At 39.3% G+C, this 12,712-nt stretch overlaps 1 protein-coding gene across 1 annotated transcript in view; it reads right to left on the minus strand.

Moving 5' to 3' along the window:
- ADGRG4 (adhesion G protein-coupled receptor G4) overlaps nucleotides 1–12,712 on the minus strand; it is a 115,612-nt gene that overhangs the window by 52,773 nt on the left and 50,127 nt on the right. Inside the window, exons 4-10 of the mRNA XM_021718658.1 lie at nucleotides 11,945–12,039; nucleotides 10,582–10,646; nucleotides 8,292–8,331; nucleotides 7,035–7,087; nucleotides 5,340–5,503; nucleotides 3,395–3,527; nucleotides 933–1,051 (exon numbers count right to left, since the gene is read on the minus strand). Coding sequence (XP_021574333.1) covers nucleotides 933–1,051; nucleotides 3,395–3,527; nucleotides 5,340–5,503; nucleotides 7,035–7,087; nucleotides 8,292–8,331; nucleotides 10,582–10,646; nucleotides 11,945–12,039 — 669 coding nt within the window. The remainder of the gene's footprint in view (nucleotides 1–932; nucleotides 1,052–3,394; nucleotides 3,528–5,339; nucleotides 5,504–7,034; nucleotides 7,088–8,291; nucleotides 8,332–10,581; nucleotides 10,647–11,944; nucleotides 12,040–12,712) is intronic.

Here is a 12,712-nt window from a genome sequence, read left to right on the forward strand (position 1 = left end):
AGTCTCACTCTGTCGCCCAGTCTGGAGTGCAGTGGCCGCTCCCGGCCACCTCAGCTCGACCTGCTGGGCTCCGGCGATCCTTCCGCCTCAGCCTTCCGAGTAGCCGGAATTACAGGCATGCGCTACCACGCCCGGCTGATTTTTTGATTTATTGTAGAGATGAGGTCTCACCGCCCAGGCGGGTCTCGAACCCGCGGGCTCAGGCAATCCACTCACCTCAGCCTCCCAAAGGCACGGGATTACAGGCTGAGCCACCGAGCCTGCCTTACAGTGATATTGTTAAAGCAAAATGTTATTAACAACTTAAATACCCTTCTGTGGGAAACAGGATAAATAAGTAAATTGTGGCACATCTGTGTGGTATGATGCAATGCAGTGGGGAAAAAAGAATGAGAAAGCTCTTTATGTAATGATAGACTAATCTCTGTAATATGCTGTTAAGAGAAAAGAGCAAGGTGCAGAACAATGTGCATAGCATGTTACACTTTGTGTACAAAAGGGAGGGAGAGCATATATGCATATCTATTTAATTATGGATACATAAAATATATCTGTGAATAGTAACTGAATGGTTGGGGTCAGCAGTAGAAGGGAGATGTTTCACGGTATTATGATAGTTCACTGTTTTATGAATATTGAATGTGAAGTATTATCTATTTTAAAAATTAAGATAAACAATTATAATTAGCCCCAAATTGTAAAATAAAAAATTATAAAAACAAAACAGAAAACATTTTAACACTGATAGTCCTAACTTCTCATGCCCTACCACAACCACTTCCACCAACATTAACTGCCTAATTTCTAAAATTGGATTGTTGTAAGGACGATTTTCCTACATGAGACTTGTCTGTACTCTTTCTGATTTTAAGTCAAGTCGGCAAATTAACTAAGGTTTGAGTATTTCTCTGATATGTACAGAACAATCTTACCATCACTTATAGTAATATTAGCAAGATCCACAATCTTGTCAGGAAGTTCTTGAAGCAATTTGCATTGTTTAAACTTTGGTTTTCCCCACTGAGACTTGCCTGTGTTGATGCTGATTAAACTGAAAAAGAGGAGAGAGCTTTCTCATTGGAGGATGAGGCAAGGATACTCTTAAAGTAAATGGGAAAGGAAGGGGTGTATCTTTGGCATGCCTTCCTCTCGCCCTTCCCCAGCTTCCTAGCAGAGATAGCAAAGGCGGAAGCCCAGTGTTTCTTTGTAAAGTGAAGAAAACTTTGCTTGTAGAGAAAAAGTGAATGTAGGGTCAACTTGCGGGCAGGGGGCAGGGTATAAACAGGCAGGCAAAAGAACCAGAAACGAGCATGGGAATGTCCAGCTGACCAAGAGTCAAGGCAGGGATGACTCTAGACATGATTTCTTACCCTCACTTTTCCTTCTTACCCCTATTTCAAGGGGAAATTTCTGGTGAAGTGAAATATTTATCTCAACATATTAATTTATCCAGAGTGGTTAGTATAGAGCCTTCTGCAGCTCATTGGCCCTCTCATCATCCATGCCCGTCCCCATGCCTCATCCAATTCAACCTAGTTTATTTCAAGCCAGCTAACTCATTTGTTGAGTATACACTCTGTTCTAGGAATGGTAATAGATAGTGCAGACAAACAGGGCAGGGGCTTGTCCCTTCCTCGAGGAGTTTGTATACAGTGGTTTAAGATTCTAAATATGCCGGATGCGGTGGCTCACACCTGTAATCTCAGCACTCTGGAAGGCAGAGGCGAGAGGATTTCCTGAGCCCAGGAGTTCAAGACCAGCCTGGATAACTTGGCAAGACCTCGTCTCTACAATAAATCCCAAAAATAGCTGGAGGTGGTGGTGCGCACCTGTAGTTTCAGCTACTTGGAAGGCAGAGGTGGAAGGATTGCCTAAGCCCAACAAGTTGAGGCTGTGGTGGCTGTAAGCGTGCCATTGCACTCCAGCCTGGGCAACAGTGAAACGCTGGCTCAAAAAAAAAGAATTGTCAGTAGCTGGAAACTGCCAGGGAACGGGGCGGGGGGGGCAGCACATAACATCAGTAAGGGTACCTGATCTCAAACCAGGCAAAGTGGGGACCAAAGAAAATAACCTCTATGATGATCACTTGTATACTTAATCCTGAATTGTACCCCACATCTTTAAAATAAAATTTAAAAAAAGAAAACACACACATACACAAAAAATTCTAAATGTAACTACTCTAAAATTAAGCAAAATATAGATGGAAAGTTGTATAAACAATACTGAATCTATGAAACCACCAAGCAAGGAGAACTTATTTTCAACATTTGAACTGAACTGAGTGTGGATAGAGATTCAGTAAGACACTCCCTCCCAATCCGAAGCAGAGCAAACAGAACAAACAGAGAAGGAGACACCAGAAAGTGCTCACTGAGTTCGGAACAACAAACGGTCTTTTTGACTAGAGTGCATGGTAAAAGGAAGGAGAATGTTGAGTGAGATAGCAGGAAAGGAAGCCCATGGTCTAGAGGACTATATTTAGGAGTTTGGACTATATTTAAGAGGACTTAATTATTGAGGCAAACGAGGAGCTGGAGCAGGACAGTGGCATGATGGTAGCCATACTTCAGGAAAATTATGCTGGCAACAGTGTGAATATAGTTGGGGGTAGCGGGCAAGGAGATAAAAGATGGTAAAGGGCTTACACCAGTGTAGTGGTAGCGGGGTTGGAAAAGAAAGACTAGATGTGGGCTCTGACTGTGACTCTCAAATCTGCATGACTTGTTGACTGATTTGATGTCAGGAGGAAAAGGTGAAATGCAGTCTCGATGTCGCTTTCCAAAAAAGTGCTTTCAAGCCCCTGTTAAAACCTGCTGCCCCTCTGGTCTTGCCCACTTAAGTTAATGGCATACAGCATTAACAGCAGAGAGTAAAAAAAGAGGGCTGATGATTTGAAAAAGGAAAATGATAAAGTCAACAATAAAAGAATGATTTAGTAAATTATTATGGCCCATCAACTAGCTAGACGGTTTCCAAGGTCGTTTTTCAAAATGATCATTAAGAAAAGGAATGGAAAACATGGAAAATGTTTGATAAACCATTAAATTACATTACTGATATGAGGGCAGTTATTACAACTACATAAAACTTAAAGGCATACAGAAAAAAGCTAGAAAAAAGTACAACTGTGCTCTGGCAATGGGATTATGGGTGACTTCTTTTCTCTTTTCAATTTTTTTTCTGAGTTGATGGATAACTTTTTTGTCTTCTTGAATATTTTCTTATTATGTTGCATGTGTGTGTTTACATAGATCCAAAAAGTGAAAGAAAAAAAAACTGGCAAGTGAGATGGGGGAGGGGGCATGCCCAGACATATGACATAGAAACGTGTCTTCGATTAAGCAGATCTTTGTGTATCTGAACTAGCAATTAGAACTTGGCCTGCACATACCAGATTCTTGTGGCGTTTCCATCTTCATTTTTTATGCATTTAACTTGGGCTGTCTCAGTGGGGTTGGTTAATAGCCACTTATATGTCCCTTTGTATTTGGAGGCTGTTTCATCGCCTTTGCACTTTCCTGGCTCTGCAGAGAAAATGTATGCACATTTTAAAGGGCAAAAGGCACTTAAAAGTAAAATGAACATCCATTTACAACCCATCATTAGTACCCTGCACATAAACATCAGTATATAAAAGAGAAAACTTTTTCTACCAAGCCATTTAAACCAAGCTTCACTGTAAATAGCGGCAAATGGAGTTTTTTGTTGTTGTTGTTTTTGTTTTGTTTTTTAAATAAGCCACCCTGTATAGCTGCACATTTAGTCCTTTTCATTAAAATCACCAGTTGACAGGAGTGTTTTTGTTTTTTGTTTTAAATAATAGTACATACGCATTGAAAAACATCAAGCCACACAAAGGGGTGTAGAGTCAAAAATCCTTACCTGCCAATTGCTCAACTTCTGAGGTACGCATTGTTACCAGTTTCATGTGTAAAGGCAGGAGACTGCGGGCTGATTTCTCTCTCTGGATGGTCCCTCCCTCTTTAATGGGCTCTGGGGTGGGTTTGGTTTTGGTAAACTTGGTGTATCAGATATGACCCATATAGACAGGGGAGAATTGGTTCTGATGTTAGAGCTGAGGAACAGAGCGAACTCCTCCACCAAGGGCTGCTAGGACAAAGTCTTGCTGTCACAATAAGGGAGATGTGACCTGGACTAAATCTATGTGATAAGTTGCCAGGTTTTACTGGGTACCCATTGGGTACATGACTCTGGTTCCAGAAATCTTTCCCTCAGATTTTTTTTTTTTTTTTTTTGAGTTGGAGTCTCACTCTGTCGCCCAGACTGGAGTGCAGTGGCCGCTCCCGGCCACCGCAGCCTCGACCAGCTGGGCTCCGGCGATCCTTCCACCTCAGCCTTCCAAGTAGCCGGAATTACAGGCATGTGCTACTACGCCCTGCTGATTTTTTGATTTATTGTAGAGATGAGGTCTTGCTGCCCAGGCGGGTCTTGAACCCGCGGGTTCAGACAATCCACTCTCCTCAGCCTCCCAAAGGCGCGGGATTACAGGCTGAGCCACCGAGCCCGGCTTTTCCCTCAGATTTTGACAAAGTAGCCCAAGAAGTGGCCCAATCAGGCTTGCTGAGGCATCCCAGTCTCCTCTCCAAATGAGCGTGAGAGGTGCCTTCCTCTTACTCTCAGGACACATGAATTGGTGTAATTTGCATGGTGGGCTCTGCTGGGGTTTCAACTCTTCTCTACCTTCCATCTTACTCTCCTCCTTGTGCAATCACAGACTGTCTTCTGCTACTTAGTTGCTGCCAAGGACTGCTGTAATATGAATGTGTGTTATCTAGCTGAGCTCAATATTTTTACCACAGTCTATTGGGAAAAAGGAACAAAGCTGCAGTGAGAAGGAGGTAGGGTGGCCTGGAAGACTTTCTCTTTTACTATTAAAGCCTTGCTAATCAGCGAATGTTCATAAGAGAAATCTGCAACAGTTCCCAAATCACTTGCCAAGATGAATAAGATGACTGAATCAATCAATAAGTTAGCAAGTATCTATTGGGCATCTATTGTGTGTTATGAGGAAACTCTTCAGATCTCTGGTTATTTATGCAGGATAAACAATCCGCCCACTCTGTTGAAGGACTGGCCACTGCTAATATCCAGAGGTGACGAATGGTCTCTGATAACCCCTGCAACACTCTATTTTTTTCATAGGCTCTTAAAGGTAGAAAGGTCATCAAGTCAAGTGGGTACTCGGAATGTACAAATGAACATAAAGACGATACCTCGTTTCTCTGAACTCAGAATCTCTTACCATGTATGCGGTATGAGTTTGATATTAAAGAGAGCTAATTCATACCAAAACTCACCCCTCCCCCAAAATTTACCTAGTTTTTTCACTGCAATGTGTTCAGTCTTTACTACTAAGGTCAATTGATCTTGTGTGAAGTTTCCATGTGTGAAGTTTCTGTGTATTTTACTTTTGATTCTGCTAATCAATTCAGTGGGTGTTAAAGAAGAGTTGGCCTTTATGATGACCTGACAAACACAGCTATAAAAAAACAGAGCAAAAAATAAAGATGTTGCAGTTATGTCAACAGAGGCAACTTGGCTTTCAGTGCTTGAAATTCTGTACCACTCACTTAATTGGTAGTACATAAATGTCAAACATTTTACAGCTATTAAGTAGCACGTCTTAAGATATGATGGCAGGCGGCATACAAAACCTTCTGATAAACTTCTCTTATTCAAAACAGACAACACAAAAGCTGTTTTCAAAAGAATAGTCAACAGCATTTGCATTATGTTGTAGTTGACTAGCCATGAGATTTCTCTAGGAGTTTGTAATAATTAAAAGAGAAGATGGAGTACTCATTATTTATTATTCCAGAAAAAACCTTTTATTCTTCTGATCTCCAATTTACCCATCATTACTGCAGTAAGGCAAATAGGCACATGCTTAATTAGTCTATAAAGAAGTGTTCCACTGAATGTCTATTTCTGTAATAAAATAATAATAATGATAATGATAGTAGCTAGCATTTGTGGAGTTCTGGCTCCATATGTTTTGACTCATTTTATTCTCACAGCAACCTCATGAGATAGTGCTATTATTATTGCCATACCACAGATAAGGGAACTGAGCCTTAGGGAGATGACATTTCTCATGGTCACAAAGACCTACCGAGTATTTCTTTCCACTAGAAGGTAGGTTATAAAAGAATATGGCTGTCCTTGACCTCATCCTTCATAGTGAGGTCCTCAAACATTCTAAAGTCCTGTAATATTCCATTAAGGAGTACATTTCAAATTCATAAACTTACCTATACCTTTTTATCCAATTCCGTTTGTAGATGAAGTTTTTTGAAGAACACATTTGCTGAGCTTCCTACCAGCTATTGAAAGTTAGCTGTACCTGCACTTGCTCAAAATTTCTCCCTGTGTTCAATCTACGTGATGCCTTCCCTGTCCCTCTTCTCCCCCCATTCATATTTGGTGAAGTTCTTGCTTATCTTACCCATTCTTACTCTTATTACTCTTCTCAGCTTGCATTTTTCTAATCTAAAGAGGACTCTTCTTTTTAAACCTCTCCTCTTGCTTGCAATAGAACCCTCTACTCCATTTCAATGACCTCTTCTTGAACCTTCTTGGGCAATATGTCCCTCCTAATGTGTCTCAAGCAGATTAACAATAGCCAGCATTCCGGGAGGAACTGGACCACAAGTCTAAACAGAACCAAGGCTATTTTCCTTGTTGCTGCTGTTTTTTCAATTTCCCTGCTCAGTGTTTCGTGGACCTTTTTGACCACAACAAGCACTTTATTTCCTCATCCCCAAATTACCACTTTGGACCCCATTTTCTCCTCACTACAAAGAAGCAGCAGGCAGGCTGCTAGGCTGTGCCATGACCAACTGAAACAACTTATTTCATGAAGGCAAGAGCCCAATTACAGCATCTGCGAAATAGCCACCGGGTACTTTGATCTCCTTCTGACAACTCTGACCAACAGACTGCACATATGGAATTAAATGGAAGGAAGATCAGAACTAAATGTACCAGCTATGAATAAACTGTGTTCCTACCTGTATAGTACATGGGAAATTGTAGCCTTTCCTTGTCCTTCTCCCTTTTCCCACTAATGCAAAAGAAAAATATACAGTCATTGAATTCTTTAAACAAATGTCACAATCTAGTACAGAGCTTATTGACAACGACAATTATAATTATGTCTTGCCATCTGCAAACGATCCTCAAAAAAATCAATGCATTTAGTCCTCACACCAATCCTGTAGGTTGGGCAATGCAGGAATTGTCGACCCATTTTCCAGATGAGGAAGCTGAGTCTCAGGAAAGTCAAATAATCTGCCACTATCACACAATGATATCACAGAACTGAGAATAGAATCTAAGTCTTCTGGGTCTGGATATGAATTTGGTGGTGACAATTGTAAACACTATCAAACATTTAATATGTTATAAGTTCTGTGCTAAACACTTAACATAAATGACCTCATTCTATCCTTCCAGCAGCCTTCATCTTGCAGATGAGGAAACTGAGGCACAGAGAGGCTAATTAAGTTGCTCAAGTTCTCATAGTTGAGAAGTGGAGAGGCAGAGGTTTCAACCCAGGCAGCTTGATCATATTAACACCCAAAAGCTTTTACATCTATTTATTGTGAGGGATTTTAGTTATATCATGTTATCTACAATGTGTTAAATTTAAAAATTCGGACTCAGCTATTTACAGAAAGTATTTCAAATGATGGCAGATAATTTGGAAGGCACTGAAGACTTGATAGTATTTTGCATAGTCAAAATATTGATCTTTTACTTAAATACCTTGAAAGCTGTGTGCTTGCTAATCATTTTAGAGTGTACCATTGTAAAGAGGCACTGGAATAAGCACTGAGAATTAAGGCAAAGATGAAGGGAAATCGTTTTGTCACACTCTGACTTCAAATCTATACAAATAGAGGGTGGATGTATTGTGTGAATGCCAATCTTGTAGGGAATTATGTCACTCTTGGAAGAGCCAGGCTTTTTTGCAAGATGCCTACATCCAAGAAATCATACTTACCATTTACAGTCTTCAAGTCATTCCACACTCCCATAGACTAAGATATGTCTCAAAAAACTGCCACATGGCTAGATCAGAAAATCAGGGGATGGTTTTCTTGATAGAGTCTTGTGCTAGTCTCAAAGGAAGTAATGTAATTTGACCCTCAATTGTCACAACTGAACCTTGCCTGATAATATAACTTGGATAAAAGAGCTATTTACTTCCATCTAACCAAGTATGAAATGGGTCACAAGCAGGTTCGTTTTGAGAAATGACTTACAATAGCTCGATCCATGGTCATGTCTTCCTCCAAAATGTCTCTGTATCAAAAGCATTACAAAATTTCAGAAAAATGAAATGCAGTACCAAATACACAGGGCACAAGATCAGAAGAAAGACAACTCTGAGTCAGAATAGTAGAGTCTTCCTAGCCTGGAATTCAAATAGTACTAAGGTTCCAAAGAGACACTTTAAATTAGCTTGTCTATTATTTGCATACCAAAATGGTGACAAGCCTTTGACTTATTAGTCCTGCTTCCAGGACTCTATCCCATAATCATACCAAAAGAGTACATAAAATGTACATACAAGGATAGAAATTACTCAAATGTCCGTCACTAAATGACTGAATAAATATATCATGGCACACTATGTAAGAGAATTTTGTACAGTTATTAAAATGAATAAGTTAGATCTGTGTGTATTGACCTGAAAAGATATATCTGATGTCTTATAAAGCCAAAAAGGAAAGTTGTACAATAGTATGTAGAGTAGGATCTCATTCTCAGTAAATGCATGAAAACACATCTAAAGAAATATATAAAATACACTGTTTTTGTTTTGTTTTGTTTTGTTTTTTGAGTTGGAGTCTCACTCTGTCACCCAGACTAGAGTGCAGTGGCCGCTCCCGGCCACCGCAGCCTCGACCTGCTGGGCTCCGGCGATCCTTCCGCCTCAGCTTTCCAAGTAGCCAGAATTACAGGCATGCGCTACCACGCCCGGCTGATTTTTTTTTTTTTTTGTAGAGATGAGGTCTCGCTGCCCAGGCGGGTCTCGAACCCGCAGGCTCAGGCAATCCACTCACCTCAGCCTCCCAAAGGCGCGGGATTACAGGCTGAGCCACCGAGACCGGCTAAAATACACTATTAACAGGAGTTCTTCGGAGGGGTTGGAGATAGGTTTTTAGAGATTTTTTTCACTATCCTTGTTACATATTTTATTGAAGTTCTAAGATTTTATAATGGCCACATATTACTTTTGTAATAAGGAAAAACAAATAGACACAATTTAAAAAAGAATATTGCATATCTCAGACATCTCCAATTCCCTTTTTTTTTTTTTTTTTTGAGTTGGAGTCTCACTCTGTCACCCAGACTGGAGTGCAGTGGCCGCTCCCGGCCACCGCAGCCTCGACCTGCTGGGCTCCGGCGATCCTTCTGCCTCAGCCTTCCAAGTAGCTGGAACTACAGGCGTGTGCTACAACGCCCGGCTGATATTTTGATTTATTGTAGAGATGAGGTCTTGCCAAGTTGCCCAGGCGGGTCTCAAACCCACGGGCTCAGGCAATCCGCTCACCTCAGCCTCCCAAAGCGCAGGATTACAGGCTGAGCCACTGAGCCTGGCTTCCAACTTTCTTTGAATAACCATTACGAACTGAATGCTTGTGTCCTCCCAAAATTCATATGTTGAAGCATATGTGGTATTATGAGGTGGGATCTTTGAGCAGTAATTAGGTCACGAGGGTGGAGATCTCGTGAATGGGATTAGTACCCATTTAAGAAGAGACAAAAGATCTTTTTCTCTCTCTGCTCTCTGCTGTGTGAGGACACAGCAAAAAGAGGTCCTTTAGCAGATACTGAACCTGCCAGTGCCTTGATCTTGGACTTCCCAGTCTGCAGAACCATGAGAAATAAATTTCTGTGGTTTAAGCCATTCAGTCTATGGTATTTTTGTTATAGTAACCCCAAGTAACCAAGACAATAATCTACCATGGATTAACCTCCATTCATTGTTATGAACCTTCTTGAACCTAATTATATTTGAAAATACAAGAGAAATCAAAATCACAGTGGCTGGCCATTTCGCCACAATCACCTTTCAAAATTTGTGCCCCAAGCAAGTCTTGGACTAGTCGACATTCTCATTTTAAACATTTCACATTCCCTTTAAAATTTCTAATTTTCTGAAAGTGCACCATCCAAAAATAAAAGGCCTTATAAGTCCTCATCTATAGGCCATCCCTAGCATTTTATTCCTGTAAGGCATGATTTTTGTACTAAGTTACAGAATCACAGAATTTTAGAGATTAAAGGGGCATTAGAGGTCACTAAGTCTAATTCCACTTCTTCCCCTATTTATTTTCTTCTGTTCTCTTCTCCCATTGTTTTTATACTCTGCAGTAATAGTAGGGTTTTTTTTATTCCAAAAAGAACCTATACTCAGAAAGATGCAATTAAATATGCAGCAGCCTCTAAATTCCAGACATAAACAAAGGAAATCCCCTTTGCAAGGGAACAAACTCGAAATGCCCTCAGCCGCCCTTTGACCCACGGTAGATGTCATTCACATACCTGCTTTTAATTTGGATAGCCACATTAGCAAGAGAAAATTCACTGCCCTGAAATATGGAATTCAACTGTACAAGACAAAAAATAATCAGTTTTAGTATTCCACCTCTCTATTTTATCCCAGCAAAGTCAAAGAAGAGAGGCCTGACCAGAAACCAACTCTGCAGCACCTTAATATTGGACTTCCAGCCTCTAGAACTGTAAAAAAAAATAAATTTCTGTTGTTTAAGCCCCCCAGTCTTTGGTCACTTGTTATGGCAGCCTCAGTAGACAAATACACTCACCATTTTTAATCACTTATAATTATATCATATTCACTTGAAAATAAGTGTCAGTAGGGAGAGAGGGAAAACAAGGATCATTCACTGGTTGGGGGCATGCAAGTTGATACCTCCTGTCTGGGAGGCCATGTGGTGATAGGTATTCAAATGTAAAATGTTCATATCCTTTGAACTGTGGATTTCAACTCTAGAAATTTATCCCATAGAAATACTCAAGTGCCCCAAAATTTACTGCAAGAAGATTGTTTTAAGCAATGTTTCTAAATAGAGAAAAAAATAGAAACAATCTAAATGTTCCATGAATGTCTGGATTGAAACAACAACACTATATTACTACCATGTAATGGAATCTTATGTTTCAAAGTGTATGATCTATATTTAATAGAATAAATATGCTAAAAAAATATGGGTAAGTGTGGGGGGGAAGCATAACTGAAGTTGAAGAATGACATAATTAGTATAATTCCAATCTTTTTATAAAAGAATACACATGCATCAATGTTATAATACATTTACAAAAAATCTAAAAGAATATACCTTAAACTATTAAAAAGAGTTAATGCATGGAGCAGTATTAGACAGGACATTTACTTGATTGATTTTAGTGTCAATATCTGACTTTTTTTTACAGAGAGTATATAATAGTCTTATTATCAGAAAAATGTAAGAATAAATAAAACATTTATTGTGTTAGAGAGAGAAAAAAATTAAAGTGCAGAAAGCAAGAAGACTTAAATTCAATTGCATAGACTTTGTTATCATTGCTCCTCTACTTTCCCCAGCTAGGAAAATTTGGCAAAGATTCCAAATTTGTATCAGTGGAGAGAAATGTACAGTTCTAAACAAATAAAAATAACAACATTCTATAAAATCTTTCAGCATTGGCACCAGGAAAGAGAGATTGCATACTTACACATGGTGTTGCTTAAAAAGTAAACAGATTTGCAGCCAAAGAGCCAAAACTAATTAGCTGTGAAATGGATTATTGGTATAAAAAAGTAAAGCTTAATTTTAATCTCCTCAATATTCGTCATTTATCTTCACATATAGTGTATGTATCACGAATATTCAAAAGATTATTTTACCCAATTTTCTGTAAATTCATTTATAACACTGGTAACAGGAATCTTTGGCTTTTCATCAAAGACAGAGAAGTTCATCTCAATATTGTAGAAGGAAACTGCAATAAAAATAAGGAGATTAATTTCACTAATTTAGCTCAAGAAATTTGACTTCTGTAAATTTGGTCAAAAGTGATCTCCAATTTAAAGCAAACCAATGACATCTCATTCCTAAACTTTGCTTAATTTAACTCCAAGATCAAGAACTAGCACTTTTGGCTTCCCATCAAAAAACAGAACACATGCTAGCATCCCATTTTTGCTTTAATTATTTGGGCATTTCTCTGATTTCTACACAGTTGATAGACATCCCACAAATCCTTCGAATTCTCCCCCCTTTCATTGGCTAACAGATTTCCAGTCCATTTAATGACCAAGCTGAATATTATCTCATAAGTTCATTTGCCTTAAGAAAATAGGTATTTTTTTCTTCTTGTGCCTTCTTTCTACATTAAGGTTTTAACTCCTTATTTTACTATTGTGCTTGTGTATCTTATCAAATTTCTGTTTTAAAATGTTGAAAGTTGCAAGAGCATTAAACAATATGGAAGCCAGATACTCCCTGGCCATTGATTAGTTTTTCCAGTCAGCTGGAGGTGGAAATTGGAAAAAACTGAGACCTACATAAGAAGAATTCAAAAGGCAGGATAGGATATCTTCTGGTGTTTTCTGGTACATGGTCAACATGGTCAGACCTAAGGCCCTACAATCCTCTTTTTTTTTTTTTTTTTT

Source organism: Carlito syrichta, unplaced genomic scaffold, assembly GCF_000164805.1.
Source record: "Carlito syrichta isolate Samal-C Ts95f unplaced genomic scaffold, Tarsius_syrichta-2.0.1 Scaffold313184, whole genome shotgun sequence".
In the NCBI taxonomy this organism is placed as follows: Eukaryota; Metazoa; Chordata; class Mammalia; order Primates; family Tarsiidae; genus Carlito; species Carlito syrichta.